Source organism: Etheostoma spectabile, chromosome 2, assembly GCF_008692095.1.
Source record: "Etheostoma spectabile isolate EspeVRDwgs_2016 chromosome 2, UIUC_Espe_1.0, whole genome shotgun sequence".
NCBI classification, from domain to species: domain Eukaryota; kingdom Metazoa; phylum Chordata; class Actinopteri; order Perciformes; family Percidae; genus Etheostoma; species Etheostoma spectabile.
Genome location: NC_045734.1, coordinates 31,663,609 through 31,680,078, shown reverse-complemented (window position 1 = coordinate 31,680,078; position 16,470 = coordinate 31,663,609). Strand labels below are relative to the sequence as shown.

Sequence of the window (16,470 nt, the reverse complement as noted above, 5' to 3'; positions counted from 1 at the left end):
GAGATAACACCGCAGCCTTGTGCCAGAGACATGAGCCCTTTTTACTTGGTCGGTGTAACATGAGCTATTAAGGACAAGGACCAATTGTACATTAAGTGGATGTGCTTTAGTAATGCTGACTAGCTGACAATCATCCCTAAAGACAAATGAATATTGTTCGACGTTATTAATGACTGTGTGCATAGCTTTGCCCTTGCTCCTGCTCTTAGACCATGTTGTGGAAGCCAAGCCAAAGGGGTAGGTTAGTTGCCCCGATTTAACTAAATGGTTAGCTTGTGTGGGATTTCCTATGTCAAACTAGGAAAATAGCCTTGAGAAAGAACTGTATATTAATAGTAGAACCTTGATGGTTAATTCAAAGGATTATGTTTACCATGTGTTTATCAAAAATGGTGACTTTATTGTTTCTTTCTGGGGCTATTAGTGCTAGGAGATTCTATCTCTACATATTTCTTGTAATACTATTTATTTGTCTTGGATTGTTAAATAAACTTGTCATTGCATATTTTTTGAAAAGCAATTTCTGTGCATGTAAAAATAAAGAATGAGATGGATCTATTTGTATTACAGTTCTCACATATTTTGTTCTCATTTTTCAGTCTATGGAGCAATGTCACAGCAGTAGCATATTAACTCCATCGTGGTGAGCTGTATTTTCATTTCATCAGATTCTTAAAATACGCTATTACAAGTAATGCATTTAACAAGGTAAGAAGTATCAAAAAATAAAAGTACTCGTGCAGCACTGTTATTCCTGTCATTATATATTAAACTAATGGATTGTTATTGCTGATGCATTAACATGTCAAATCTACTCTATTGCTGTTGGTAATAATTAAAAAACAAAACATCAGTGTAAAATATCTATAAATAGAGCAACGGCATTTTTGTGCAAAGTTAAAACTCATAATTTCTGCTAGAAAGAAATGTTTTAAGTCCTTTTTAAAAGTCTCAAAAGTCTGTGGTGCCCTTAGATAGTCGGGAGGGCATTCCACGTCCGAGGAGCGGCGGAGCAAATGCACGATGACCCATGGTGCTGAGCTTAGTTCTGGGGAGTAGGAGGCGGTTGTTTGTTGAGCGGAGGGATCGTGTTGTAGTGTGAGGGATGAGTAGTTCTTTCAGTTAGGGGGGGGGCATTTCCATAGATGCATTGGTGGGTGAGAATTAAGACCTTATATTCAATCCTAGCAGAAACGGAAAGCCATGACGTGAGTGGAGAATGGGTGTGATGTGGTCGTACTTTCGCACTCATCAGGATCCTTGCAGCACTGTTCTGAACATATCGCAGTTTCTGCAGACTCTTAGGGTAGGTAAAAACCTCAGTTTTTTTTTACCAGTAAGTTTCAGCTTATCAAATAAATCCAGTGCAGTAGTAAAAGTATATGTTGAGTGTGTTACATGAAATACCTACACTGTCAGATACTTAGCTATATTAACTTGAAATGCCGATTATTTAAAGAAATTAGTGTCTTCAAATCCTTGATAGTACTGGGACATCAGCTACATTTTAAGAGCGCGCAGTTGATTTGGCGCAGCTGTTTGCACTCATGGATGTATAAGACCATGCACTACAGCCCAGTCAATACATCCATGAGGCCAGCCCACGCAAAGTGGCGCGCCAGACAGACCGCGCAGCCGCAGCAGAACAGGGGCAGGCAGACGCAACAACAGCAGCAGCAGCAGCCATGGCAGACGAAAAAACAAGGTGAGTGGAGTTTGTACGCTGTATGAGTGTACCTAGCTAATCAATGCGTGATACTACAGAAGGCACCAAAAGCCGCCTGTGAGACTAATGTGCCAATGGTCGCATAATTACCAAAAAAGCTATCCAGTGCTAGCTTGCAATGCTAGGTAGCTCGGTAGCAAGCGGCGAAGTTAGCATAATTTGCTAACTTGGCTAATGTGCATGAGATTTAATAATTGCTGGTCTCTTTAAAGAAACAAAAACAACACCTTTTAAATGCCACTGTCAGCTTTAGCGAGTGAGACTAACAAGTGGTGATATGGTTCTAGCAAGTTCAGGTAACGTTAGCTAGCAAAAACCGAAGAAAAGTGAGTAACGGTAATCGTTAACGTTACCGTTCAGAGGGCAGTATAACGCTACGGCCACGGGCCCATATTAATTGTTTGAGGACTTACGTTAATTGTTAACGGATCTCATATGAAAAAGGCATGCTCATCACACGCACAAGAGTCTCGGGATAAGAGGGATTGTTGATGCGTGCAAGTTGTAATTCCCGTGACTAACTAACTAATTCTGACTAACGTTAGGCTGAGCATCAATAAGTGTAGCTAGGCCATTGACTTGCTAAATGCTAAAAGTGAAGTTCTATGCTACTCCTTTTTGTGATAAGTACGTTAACCACCAGTCCTCCAATCAGTGCTCACAATGTGCAAGTGTCAAACAATGTAACGGGGGTAAAAATACTTTTGACTTGTAATAAATCAGTGACGTACATAATTACTGTACATCAACGTTATGTCTGACCCGGGCAAAAGGAGTTTTGTGGTACGAGGGGCAAATGCGTTACACAGCTGGAAGCCAGGCTTATTATTTTTGCAATCAACTTTACTTTCTGCATTCTGTTTATCTCTCTTTCAGGAGGGAGTGAAGACAGAGAACAATGAGCACATCAACCTGAAGGTGGCAGGGCAGGAAGGCTCAGTGGTGCAATTCAAGATTAAAGGCACACTCCTCTCAGCAACTGATGAAAGCATATTGTGAACGACAGGTGGGAGTGCTACTTAATTAAAACAACTCCTCAAAACAAATCTTCTTTAGGTACATTGCATTCTGACAGCCTGAAAGGTAGTTGTCAAAGTGTGTACCTAAGACATGATAGCTGCATCTTTTTATTTTTGCAGATTACACATAACGCCCAGGTCACAATGATGCCTCATCATGTTTCTTTTCAATATTTAAACCTGATATTTCTGTCTCTACACATAGGGGCTGTCAATGAGGCAAATACGATTTCGATTTGATGGTCAGCCCATCAATGAAACCGACACACCCTCACAGGTAAGGCTTCACCCTCTTGTATACAGAATAGCTGTTAGTATAAGAGAAAGGAGGCTGAATATATTTTGTGCAGAATGCAAAGAAATGGACAGATGTTTAGTCCAGGATGGAGGTTAGTGCAAAAGTGTAGTTAAGTCAATGTCAGTGGGGACCGGGGCATTGTTGGTGAGGCTGAGGGGAAGAAACTGTTTTTATGGCGTGATGTTTGCAGCCTCCTGCCGTTATAGCTACCTAGGACTTTTCATGACTTTGATTTTACACTTTTGTTGTCCGTTTTATGTTATGAGCTTTTCAAGAATTTTTAAGAAAGCATGTGGTGAGATAACAGGTGGGGGCGGCTGTGTCATGGTAGAGCGATCGCCTGCCAATAAAACGTTGGTTCCATCTCTGGCCCCCTGTCCCTTGTGTGAAGTGTCCCTGAACCCGAGTTGCCCCGATGGTGTGTGTGTGTGTAATGTCATAGTTAACTTGCAATTAATCACACAATTTATCTATTCTAAATGTCCCTTGATTTCTTTGACTTTTTTTCTCATTTTAATGCTCTTTTCAACATGGAAAATTTGATATATAATTTAAACAATGGCATATAGCCTACTGTAGTGTTCAATTTCACATTAATCTCACTTGGAGAAAATCTCTCACACAATGTAACACTGTCCTCTATAAAAGGGTGGGAAGGGAAAATTCCCATCAGCTGTGTGCTCGGCCATCATTTGGTATTTCAGACTGGGCGTGCTGCGACGATGGCTCAGATCACTTTGGTCTTGTCATGAACATTCAGAATCTTATTTGGATCCATTTTGGCCTCTTGCACTCCTCATTCACTTAAAACGTAACGTACTCTCTGGCCGGCTCGCAAGCCCAAACAAGTGTGCGCGGCGTTACTGTTTTGTTTCCAGTCTAGCTAGATCCGGTGTGTTGTAGTTTTTCTAACGTTACTAGTTGTTGCAACAGCATGTGAAGAAACTACAAAGTCTGCTTGGCCAAAAAGAATTAATCTTGCAATTTGAAGAAATCAATGCCGTTAAAATGGGTTTGTGTTAACGCCGTTAATAACATGTTTAACTGACAGTGCTAATAAATACAAAGTTACTCCATGCAAATGGAGTCTAAACCTTTTGTGAATCTACTCTTTACCATTCCTGAAGGTGGACCTGCTGATTCTCATTGTCCTTCCAAGAATTATGATTGACAATGTACATAACCATTTCTGTAGCTTTTTCTTTAAATAAAGGGGAGAGGGAAAGACTGTGCTGAACACTGCAGTTACTCTGAGCAGCATGACTCAAAATGAATTAATATGTGAAATATATTCCCCCCCCCCCCCCCCCCCCGATTGTCTTAAAAACAAATTGTAAAAATTTTCACAAGTTGGCAACAATGCATGAGGTTGGGTTAAAGTTTGTGCCACCGCGTCTAATGTGAAACACATTGTGTGACGTGTGTAATTTTGACTGGCATAGAATCAAGTGATTCAGGTTGTCGGCTAATTGATCGATGCATGTCTAGATACAGCGCTGGTATGTTGGATGAAGCACAGACTTTTCAAACAGCACTGAGCAGCGTGTGCAGTTCAGTCCATGCTGTACTGCCTTTTATGTCTATAGCAGGAAGGGCTGCACGATTATGGCCAAAATGATAATCACGATTATTTTTGATCAATATTGTGATCACTATTCTCACGATTATTTTTTTTTTTTTTTTTTTTTTTTTTTTTTAACTAAAACAATTTTATTGTCACATAGGCTCAGAGACTGCTGACTCACTAGGAATGGGCCCAGCACGGGTCGTGCGTGTGCTAACTAGCACTGGTCACTGCTGTTGTCTGAATAACACAGACGGACAAAATGTTCCGTTTACTGGTAAACCTTGAGACCGACGTATAACCGACTGCTATCTGTTGAGTTTTCCTCCCGTTACTCTGTCCTAAGTAACTGTCTATCTAGAAACTAAGCTGCGAGATGCAGGGAACAACTCGGAGTGGCACATGAGCGGACAGTGGTTTACGGAGGGGTAGATGCGCCATGCAAAAAACCCGCGCATTCTATGAAATGACGCATTTAAAAAAAAAAAATGGCTCGATCATGCAAATTTGATTTTGGGAAGTTGTGTGATTAAAATTTGTGCAGCCCTAATAGCAGGTACATATAGGTCTTCTGTACTTTCATGTTGGGAGTCTTGTTTGGCAAAACTCCACTAAATTCTGTATTTTACTCAAGCAACATTGTCTGTTTTCTGACCACCTTTCCGTAATGGTACTTCGTAATGTGTTGAAGATGTTTGCACCTGTCCATGATTCAAACTAAACTTGCTGGTGAAAGCTTTTAGATGCATTGGCTGACGTCACTGGTGTTGTCAACACTCTTTATAAGTTGCTTGGCTTCACAATAAAGACCTAGTTTGCCTGTTAGAGTTTTGTGGGTTTTTTTTTTTTTTTTTTTTTTTTATATAACTGTAGAAAACACTAAGGGAATTTCTCCACTGTGGGATGAATAAAGTTTATCGAATCTATCTCTGCCATCACAAACTTATGTTTGAACTTTTCTTACAGCTGGAAATGGAGGATGAAGATACGATTGATGTGTTCCAACAGCAAACAGGAGGCTCTTTTCTTTAAAGACTGTTTCCTATGGACAGCCCTACCTCCCTCTTCGTCCCCGAACATCTTTTATCCCCAGTCGTCAAATGTTCATGACCAGTGTTGATACCATCAGTGGAATACTTTTACAAAAGGCTCAAAGACGGTGGTACAGTTGATGTAATCACACTGTTTGTATCTTAACATGTCCGAACTGCGTGGTGTAGACAACTTGTAAGCTACAGTGAGTCTAATGTGCTAAAGAAATGAAAATCTTGCCTTTTTTTTTGTTTTTTTGTTTTTTTCTGGAGGGTTTAGAGAGAATTCCTTGTCTTGTTTTTTTACCCATGTCTTTAAGGTTTTGATTCAAATTGTTCAGTAAGCTGGCATTTTAAATTCACATCGGTTATAAAATGTGTTATTTGAATAAATTGAGTTTTTTTTTTTTTCCTGTGTCAAGTTTATTTTATGCATACATTGTTTTAACTAGTACATAAACAGCTACTGTATCAGAACTAGCTTTCCCCCCCCCCCCCCCCCCAAACGGGATTAGTTCTACTATACATTTCGAATGAGGTTGAAATAACCTGTAGCTGTCAGAATTCAACATGACGAGTTTATGGTCAACATCAAATCAAGACTGCAGGCCTTTTCAAAACTAAATCGAATCACCTGTTTAATTCATTGCTAATATCCAACTATTTACTTTTAGTATTACTTAAAGTATTATACAGGCACCCTGTCCACAATGTTTTGTTTTTTTTTTTTTTTTTTTTTTGTCGCACCAGTACGTCTGTCAAACTCGTAGACTGTGTGTGTAAATGAACTAAACCATGGATGTACTAGGAAAAGCAGCGAAGGATCGGAAATAAGTTTCCGCTTTCAAATTAGAATCTAAATGTGTCATCTTTTGTTAAAGAGAAGAATACCACTTAGCGTTAATTATGCACTCCTTTAAAAAAAAATATTTAGCTCTAATTTGTTTTTAAATTTGATCTTAAACGCCAAAAATGTATTTGTCAGGTTCACACGGTTTGTTTTGAAAATGTGACCGGAAGTGAGATCGCTCCTTCTTGTCACTTGTCCACTCATACAGAAGGCAGGTTGATTATTGGGAACCACTGACTAGGATAGACAATGATGAGGCGGTAAAGTACTGCTAATGAAAGTGTTTCGCGTATAACCTGTAAGATTTATACATATTTGACAACTTCTTTCGCAAAAATGACAACCACCACGACATATCAAGGGATGGAGCCCGGCTCTAAAAGCAGTTCCAGGTAAAAATGCGTCTTTCAAACCGTTCCGTAACCCGTTAGCCACCATGATGCCCACAAGTCCAGCATTCTCTGACGTTAAACTTAACGCTTAACCCTTACATTTAAACGTTTTTTTTCTCCTACACCTGCCCGTAATTATTAACTTAACCGTTTCGAAATGCTTGAAACTAGCTGAGCATGTGGCGACGATGCTTGGAGACACCTCGGTACCACACCTTTCCGTTGTGTCTGTTGGGGTGGACCATTCCCATTTTCTTACGTTAGCTAGCTAGCAAGATAGCACACATGTACCCTCCTTTTGTAGAGAAGCTTCTTAGCTAGCAAGGGACGTTACAGACTAGGCTGCTCGTCATTAACTGCTAACATTAGTGTTAATTGTAGGCCTTTTACCTGTATGTTTCCTTATTGCCTTTTCGTGTTGACTGTGTGGAAGCTAAAGATTATCAGATCTGTAATTCCAGTTGGTGGGGCCCCCGTGGATTTCAGATCCGTAATCGAGAAGATCAGGGAATTAAAATAAGACATCTTTTAGTCTGCCCTCCATATGGCCCCATTGAGGCGAGGGCTATGTTAACGTTACAGCTTGATACTTTACACCTGATTGAATAATCCAAGCCACATGTGTATTTTTCATCACATCACATAGCGATGCTGGTAAAGGAATCCTCGCATATAAAACTGGAAGGAGGCATATTTAAAATCCACGATGTTTAAATGAGCAATTTAGCTAAACCTCGTTAAACATTTTTTTAAAGTTATTAATATGTCTTTATTATTGTAAATTCGATCAGAGCGCGACACTACTCAAAGCAATGTGAGGAATGCAACATACATAAATACATTGAACCAATGTATTTACCAGTGTGTTAAAGCCCTATTTAGTGTTACCTTTCAATGTGAGAGGAAATCACATGATCAATATTTATCAGTGTAAACTGTATCCCAAAGCAAAAACCGTTGTCAGTTTAATAGGCACCTGGAAAAGAATGGTGCAGTCTAATCCAACAGGCCTGCAATAAATCCTACCCCCATAAAGGTCATTTTTAAAGCTGTAGTTTGTGGTGCTGTTGAACTGTATTGCATTATATTGACAGGTGTTCTTAATATTTAGTCTACCCTTGTTGATATAAATGACATATACAATCAAAACACCTGTAATTATGGTATTCTCACTGTCACAGATAATATAATTATAAGTGGAACAATACTAGTCTGCATATAAAGTCCACATAGACACATTATAGGTAATGCTATTGTATTCCACAAGTAATTTAAAGTTCAGTGTAAAACATTAATGTCTGACGTGACTTTTTTTAAATCTCAGCCGCAACCCATTTGAATCTGGCTGCACCGACAGTGCAAAGATAGATGATGAGTTGAAACATCTGATAGACAGTTTAAGTTATTACGTTTTATCCAATGTCATTGTTAAATGACGCAAAATAAAAATGATTTTGACTTTTATTGTGAGTGTGAATGAAGAATAATTTGTCACTGATTGCACAATCCTAATCTGAACCACAGCATTTAGGTAGGTTATTTTTCATGAATACGATGATCTCTATCTTTCCAGGGTATTGCGCCCTCCCGGCGGCGGCTCCAACATTACATTTGGTGCAGATGAGAAGAAGCCTCCTGTCCGGAAAGACAAGATGGCCTCCAGTGTTTTCGCTGAGCCAGAGGACCCCTATGCCAATCGAAGGAACAATCCACCAGGTACAGTCTACCTCTTCTTCAAACAATTGTTGCTTTACTGTGAAAGCTTACAACTCAATTTGTGGCTAGGGGGGGGCCGACGACGACAACAACTTATTTCCGTAACAATCAAGTATCAAAAACTGAGGAGGACACGCTGTTGGATACTGGCTTCCTCTCCTGCGCTTTCTTCAATGCCTAACAAATCTATCTCTTTTTCTCCATGACCCTGTCTTTCTGCTTGAGCAGCACTGGTGAAACCTGAGAAAATATTGTAAACAAATTCGTAGCATAACTAATTACACTGGTCTGACTGTTCAGCTCTGTTTTAGACTGATACCTCCGGTTCAGGCTGGTCCTCATCCCCAACACATGCCTTTTTCAGTGGAAAATACTTTTCAATACTCATCTGGATTGAAGCAGCAAACATTCAGAGTAGAAAAATGACATAACATTATTTATAAAAAAGTTGATCTGATTCACAGCTGCTACATATAGTGTTTTGACCTCGACAACCCAACTGCATTTTATTGTAAACTTGCGAGCAGTTAACTTTCTAAAGCAGGCGCAATCACTTGTTTGCTAAGGGTCGGGTCGGGACTCCAACATTAACACACTGACATTGTACTTCAGAGTGATTGTGTAAAGGTGTTCACGAGATACCAACCTTACGTGAACTTGTGAATTTTGCCAGCCATCTTTTCTCGTTTTCATGGAGAAAGACGCTTTAGGCACAGAGGGGAGGAGCTGTGTTTGTTTGTGTGTGAGAGAGAGACCCATGGTGACAGAGAGACGTAGGGAGAGCAGGGAATGGAAATGTTGCTGAGCGAATACGCTGCGTTTTTAAATTGTGTCAAAAAACCTGCTATGTGTGGCGGCCGGTGTTGATTGTCTGGCACGCTGCCACAAATTGGTCTATGTGTGGGAAACACTGGATGTGTCACTTAAACAAAGCACACAACCAGTGCTATGTTTTGGAGATACAAGGTTTTCAATGAAGGTTTTTCTCTTGCTGCTGGACCGAACTTGTCCTTGTCTAGTCAAAACCTCAGACAGCTGCAGTACTTAAGAATAACATTTGTTGTCTCCGGTGGTGATACTTGACAGGTTTATGACAGGTTAAATGATGAATTGGTTTCTCTTTCAGGCTGTCATTAGATATTTAATCACTAGTGTTTTTCTGTTGATCAGATCTTCTCAACCCTGCAGAGATCTAAATAATTAGGTAGAAATGAGCTGCCTCAAGTCCTTGTTCACTCACAAGGTTTAATTTAGAATTTAAAAAGTATATATTTCCAAGAGGAATAACAAAAGACTGAGAAACTCGATACAATGTTTTATAGGTGTTTAGGTCCTTCCCTAAATGTAGAATGTCACACAGCAAAATGTTATCAAAAGAGGCATTGACGCAAATTTGGAAGTAAAAGTGATGCATTTGTGATCTAGTCCAGTGGTTTTTCATTTTCTAGAACAAAAGCACCAATGACGCTGTTGTATCAAAAGCACAGCTCTCTAAATAGTCTGTGGCTAAAAAATGCTCGCTACAGACTCAGACATGAGTTGAGGACAGTATTTTTCCCTGTCAAAGGTAGCCTGTGGAAATGTGTTGTACCCCCGACTCTTTGTATGCTGTTGCTATGGCTTCGCTGCTAGTGCTAGTTAGCCACGGAGTAGCTTACCATGCCAGTGACGTAGTAGATTGTGGAATTCCAACATGGTGGCGCCCGTGTAACAACAGCAACACTTTCAACTTACCATTTTATCCCTTTTAACAAATTCACCCATTTTAATAATTGTACCATTGATAATAAATAAAATACATCTGTTATATTACCATTATTCAAATTCCAGTTCAGTTCATCTCATAATCCAAGTAGCTTTCATTGTACTGTGCATTGCATAGACCAGCTCAGGTCCGGTCTCAGACCTTGTTGAGTGCTAAAATGGATCAGCAATCTATTTCTTGTTCCTGCTTATTTTTTCCAATATCACATGTCTAAATTTTCAATATGAAATATGTATATACATTAAGTGTATTATTATATGCAATGAATATAAATTGTAACTAACACAAATTGGACGAATATCATGATAACCTTGGCCAGCCATCACAACACCTCTTCTAGTAAATTTGTTCATAGGCTGGTAGGGTATGGCCATATTTGTTTGACACTGTCTGTCAGTGATGTCACAATATAAGTCAGGTGTCAAGTTGTTAGTGTTTTAGCCGCTTTAGTAGCAACTACATCTGGCTTTCCCAGAGTCTCATCAAAGTAGCTTTTCTGTCATTAGCATGTGCAAAGTTGGATGACCTTATAATGGCATCCGCCTGGATTCTATATCACTAAGGTGATGGTTTATTAACCAGGAAGCCTATGTCAAAGATTTTTGAGCTGCTATTCAAATGGAAAGGTAGCCAGTTGAAGGATGTTTGTGGGTTTGTGGCGGCAGGACAAAATCTTTCCACTGTCATTTTTACCTATACAGTGGGGCACCCCAGCTAAAAAATTGTATTAATGTGCATAATGAAGCTAAGAAAAGATGTAAAATCTACAAAAGGCATCAAATGACAGATTAGACATTCATATAATATGTCACAAAAAGTTACATTTTATTTCCATCATTTACACTTTCAAAATAACAGAAAACAAAAAATGGCATCTGCAAAAGTTTGGGCACCCTTCAGAGTTTATAGCATGCACCGCCCCCTTTGGAAAGCTGAGACCTGACAGCGTCATGGATTGTTCTGAATCATCGTCTGGAAAGACCAGGTGATGTCAATCATAAGGCTTTAAATGCCCAGACTCTTCTGACCTTGCCCCACCAATCAGCACCATTGGTTCTTCTAAGCAGTTGTCTAGAAAACTGAAACTGAAAATAGTTGATGCTCACAAAGCAGGAGAAGGCTATAAGAAGATAGCAAAGCGTTTTGTTTGGAATGTAATTAAGAAATGGCATTCATCAAGAACAGTGGAAGTTAAAGCAAGATCTGGAAGACCAAGAAAATATTTAAAATTTAATATTTAATTTATTAAACATTTGATCCAAGAGGTGGACAAATACGAATATCAGAAACTCTTTTAAAAATGGCGGCAGGGTTTTCTGTCCCAGACATAATATACAGGTATTTGATGTGTGATGAAACATTGCCCATGATCAATAAATCCAACATATTTCAAAATCCATATTGCGTCTTACCCCCCTAAAAGGGTCGTAGATCATGCATAGTCTCACCCCCATGCCAAATATAGCATTCTGAGTAGCATTACTTGTTGTGAAAATAACAATGGCTTGCCTTGTTAAGCTATGTAATGAGTTGCACATAACAGGAGTGAAAACGGAACCAAAACAGCCGGGGGAAAGAAAGGGAAATAATTTATACAGCAGGATATGACTGCATATTTTATTAGACAGTGTGAATGGAGTTATTGTCAGAAACACATTTAGAATGAAAGATGAATTTCCCAAATCAGAAAATTTCCCAAAGCACAATTGTAAACTAGTAGGAAGTGTAGGAGTAACTTGCTCACACAGAAATGTCCAAAATAATGGGGGGGGGGGGGGGGGGGGGGTCTTAAGGTCAGGTCATTGGCTCAGTGGACTGCAGTTATCAGGATATTTCGCTCAAGGGATCTTGCCATTTCCTTTTATGACAAAGACATATAAGTTACGTGTAAATCGTTTCTGTGAAATTACAAACGCTCCGACGCCATGTTTTAGGATCTGAATGTGTCAAAAGGTTGAAAAGTTCAAGGGGGCCCGAATACTTTCGCAAGGCACTGTATGTGACGGCCTGAGCCATCTTGTTCTTCCAGGTGGGAAGCCCACAGGTGTGCTTTGTGGTGAGTCATCAGCCCCCCTGAGGAGAGGAGGGAGCCAAACCAGCAACCAATCTGCAGACGCCCCCGCCACAGTAAGATCCTGCATCAGATCATGAGTTGTGGTTGGAAGAAATTAAGTGAATCCTGAAGGCAGACAAACATACTGTCCAAATGTCCAAGTTCAAATGATTTAAAGTATCTATGTATTTTCTTCAGATCTTCACTTATGGTCTTAAAGGTAGCTTGTGTATCAATTACTTAGGAACATTACCAAATGACATTTAAGTTATACCTACTCACATTTTATCATTGAGTGTATGTATGGCTTTTCAACAAGACTGATGACACAGTACAGAATTAACTTTTTTAGTCTCTGAAGGCTGATAAAATACTAAACTTGTATTTTCTGCTTGTTTTTTGTAGGATGGAGAAAATCTTGTACGTGATTATGGTAAGCACCTGTTTTTTTTCTTTTTAAACCACTGGCGTAAGAATGGGAATGTGTGACATCTTTAAAAATATCACGTCACACATCACGATTTAATACATGTACACATGCACAGATGCACGTGCATTATGTACCTGTATACATATGCATATACGCGCATAAATACATATAGGCATACATTTCCTTTGCTTTAAAAATGTTTTATGAAAATTCATCTGTAATTCCGGCCCAATGTTTAGGTTATTTTAATTTTTAAATTAACTTTAAAAAGTGGCATATGGTACCCAATTTTAAACACCACAGCGTTAGGGCTGTGTACAGCCACAGTAAAGGCAATAGTACAGATATAAATGTATCACAAACCTGTAAGCAAGGCAATAAAGGAGAATCATGTCATAGTAGCCTATAAAGAACACCACACAATATGCATAAAATCTGAGTTAACGTTTTGTTTTTTTAAACAATCAGAACAGCAAGATCAACAATCTCTGGAATTACTATGTTATGGCGGAGAGAGAGTCAAAGCTTGCTGACACTGTTAAAAAGTGGTTCACTGTGGCTGACCTGATGTGTTGTTCAGCTTACTGGTTACAGCTAAGGCAGACGGAGAGGCTTACAGGAGAAATGGCTGCTGCACACAAAGAGCTGCAACTAAATAAAACAAGGCACAAGATTCAGAAAACAAGTGTGTGTAAATAAACTGAAGAGGGGACATCAGTCCTGGAGGAGACTCTTTAACTAGCGGCAGAGGCTAGAGGCTACGAAAAGAAACCAAATGTGCATGCATGCATGCATGCATGGATTCTCATTCACGTCCTCTTGTAAAATACATGTAACAACTCAAACATAATTTGACTGCTAAGCCCACTTACTGGCACTTCAACTTTCCCTTGCTCTTGCTGGCCGCCGGTGTTGCACCGAAAGCTGTGACCCCAGAAAGAACGAGTAAACCGCTGGTAACCATATTAACACCCTCTGGCATCAAAACATATGTTTATCTGAAAGTAAATGAAATATATTAAGGTATATTTTCTCTGAAATGTTTCTAAACACTTATTTCTTTGTGACATTTGTAATAACCTACCTAAATCATACACAAGACCTACATTTAAAACTTAAAAGAATCATATTTAAAGAAAAGAAAGAACCAAATATTAAATGGACCAGCACAGTAGTCAGAATATGTGACCTCACTGTAACTGCTTAATAAAGGAGTTAAACTTCAGCCTTGGTAGTCTACTATTCAGTGAAACCCCTAGTCAATGCTAATCTATTAAATGAAGATCAGTGTGCTAGTGGTCAATCTAAATGTTATAAAATATACCATAAAATACTTACTCTCTTGTCTAAGAAAGTAATAGTATTTACCACCTAAAATGTTTGTTCATTTTTATCAACAATGGGTCCTTGATTTCTGAAGTCAAAAACAGCTTCTCAATCTCAGCCAGTGACCGTCAGATTTAATCAAGTATAGCTAATTAACTTAACTTTAGAGTTGCTTTAAAACACCGGCTAACTTTTTTTTTTAACGATTCCAGGTAAAATTGTGTATTGCAGTGTAATTCAATATTGACTGCTTTTTTTGGCAGCAGTGATATCAATGCTGCTACAACAATGTGGAGAAAAGGATAGATATGGACTCATAATAAAGAAGGAGAAAATGGTGGTAGTAGTAGTAGTAGTAGTAGTAGTAGTAGTAGTAGTAGTACTAGATGATATGGCTGAGGTTGTTGAAATGCAAAAGTTGTTGCCACTCCCTCATAATGTCTGCAATTAAGAAATGGTTTCCCTCGGGGGAATTGTTGGTCTCTGTAAAAATATAACTACTTTACTCTGAAGTGTCCTGTGATAACTTCAGTTATGATTTGACACTACAATTCAAATGGAATTGAAATGTAACTGGTAGTCAACTGTCTCCCTGCGTGTGTTCAGACAACAGTGCTCCCGAGCCTGAAGCCGTTCCAGAGCAGAAGGAGGAGGCCCCTCCAGCAGACGATCCCGCTGCAGGAGTACCGTCTGGTCGCAGGAATCCCCCTGGGGGAAAGTCTAGCCTCATTCTGGGATGAATCCCTGCCAACCACCCCTACCTATATCTACTCATGTCTGAACTCATGCCTTTTTTTTTTAAAAACAAGAATCCCCAGCCCATTTGTCTGTATCACAGGAATCTTATCTGTTGTCCAACTGACACCAGTTTACTCCACATCCCCAAGTGCATTGTTTTGATACCTCTTTTTTGGAAACTGTTTTGTACTGTTTGTTTGTTTTGACAGAAGCACTTTATGTATTTCTATATATATGGTTTAAAGTCTGCCTTTGCCCCTGTATTGTATTAGACCTTCCGGACAGGGTAAAGAGAACATTTCTTATATCAGCAAGTGATAATCATCTCCACTAACTTTATTGCCACAGCACAAGCTGGGCGTGATTTACAAGGAGTTTCCAGAACACAAGCAAAATAAAAGCTGTCACTTTAGCATTGTGTTCAGTTTAGAACCCATCTTGCATGCGTGTCTGGTTCGTAACGAATGAATGTGAGAAGAAACATAACTGTGAAGTTTTTCTTTATTTAACCTGTTGTTAGTTGTTTTTTTGTGGGATACTTGTTGTATTGTTGCATGAGTTGGAATCTTTCTACTGATTATATTATCCACTTAGGAGCCAAATAGCAGCCACATAAATTACTGTCATCGTGATCTAAGGGATGTAACATTTGTGTTCAGATGAATACTGTAGGTCCCATGTAACAGAATTGGAATAAGCCTTTTTTTATATTGTAGTCACTAACGTTAGATTATTGTAACCCCAGTGCCGGTTTTTGAGTACCCCATGTTTTATAGGTAAGATTTACTCTACAATAAAGTGTGCCTGTTTGTTAGTTAAGCTACAACATCAAATAAAGTTGGTTTACCTAATGGCATTCTGCCAGTATTTACATGAACAGGTTTATTTTTTTCCATTGTGAGTTAATGGGATGTTGTTATTAAAGTGTTTCTGGTTAACCAATCCTAGATTTGACAAGTGACCTTATGACAGCTCAACCTTTTTTCCTATGCTTCACTCCCCTTATTATTTATTTACAATCCTGCTTACTGGACATATAGAACTGTCTTTTGTACATTTCATTGTCACATTCTTTAAACCAAAATTCAAACACCATCCTGCTTCTGTCTCGTTCAGTCATTTCTGTGGCTGCTGTGTCAGCCAGCTGTGATGCAAGACTTACATTTCAGCTAAATGAAATGTAAATTCCTGTTCTATCTGTTATGGTGCAAAATATGTCTGTTTGTCAAATACCAATTCCTGTTGCTGGATGTAAGTCACTGCAGAAATTGAAATTAGAAATGGCACAAGTGGTAATGAACATTAAAAATCAATTTTGACCATGAGTTGTATAGTTGTGTGGTGTTATCTGTCAGGATTTTTCCATTGCCCTCCAAGGGGGAACTTTCTGGCGAAACACAGAGGGCATTTTATTCTAAAAAGACTAGGTTGTAACTTTGGAAGATATCTTCTTTATTTGACTGCTATAGCCCTATTTTAGAATTGGACCTTTGAATACATTTTTTCACAAAAAGGGAGGTGAACAGAGGGAATGGTTTAATAATGTGATATGGGCAACTATT

The 16,470-nt window shown here is 39.0% G+C and overlaps 1 protein-coding gene and 1 pseudogene across 1 annotated transcript; both read left to right on the top strand.

Moving 5' to 3' along the window:
- Positions 1-212: 212 nt before the first annotated feature.
- On the top strand, positions 213-6,049 carry LOC116702482 (small ubiquitin-related modifier 2-A-like; annotated as a pseudogene).
- Positions 6,050-6,778: 729 nt separating this feature from the next.
- On the top strand, positions 6,779-15,201 carry LOC116701249 (jupiter microtubule associated homolog 1). Its single transcript, XM_032534854.1, has 5 exons — positions 6,779-6,880; positions 8,454-8,596; positions 12,391-12,488; positions 12,820-12,847; positions 14,777-15,201. The coding sequence occupies exons 1-5, from the start codon at positions 6,825-6,827 to the stop codon at positions 14,908-14,910; spliced, it is 459 nt and encodes a 152-aa protein (XP_032390745.1). The 5' UTR covers positions 6,779-6,824; the 3' UTR covers positions 14,911-15,201.
- Positions 15,202-16,470: the final 1,269 nt, after the last annotated feature.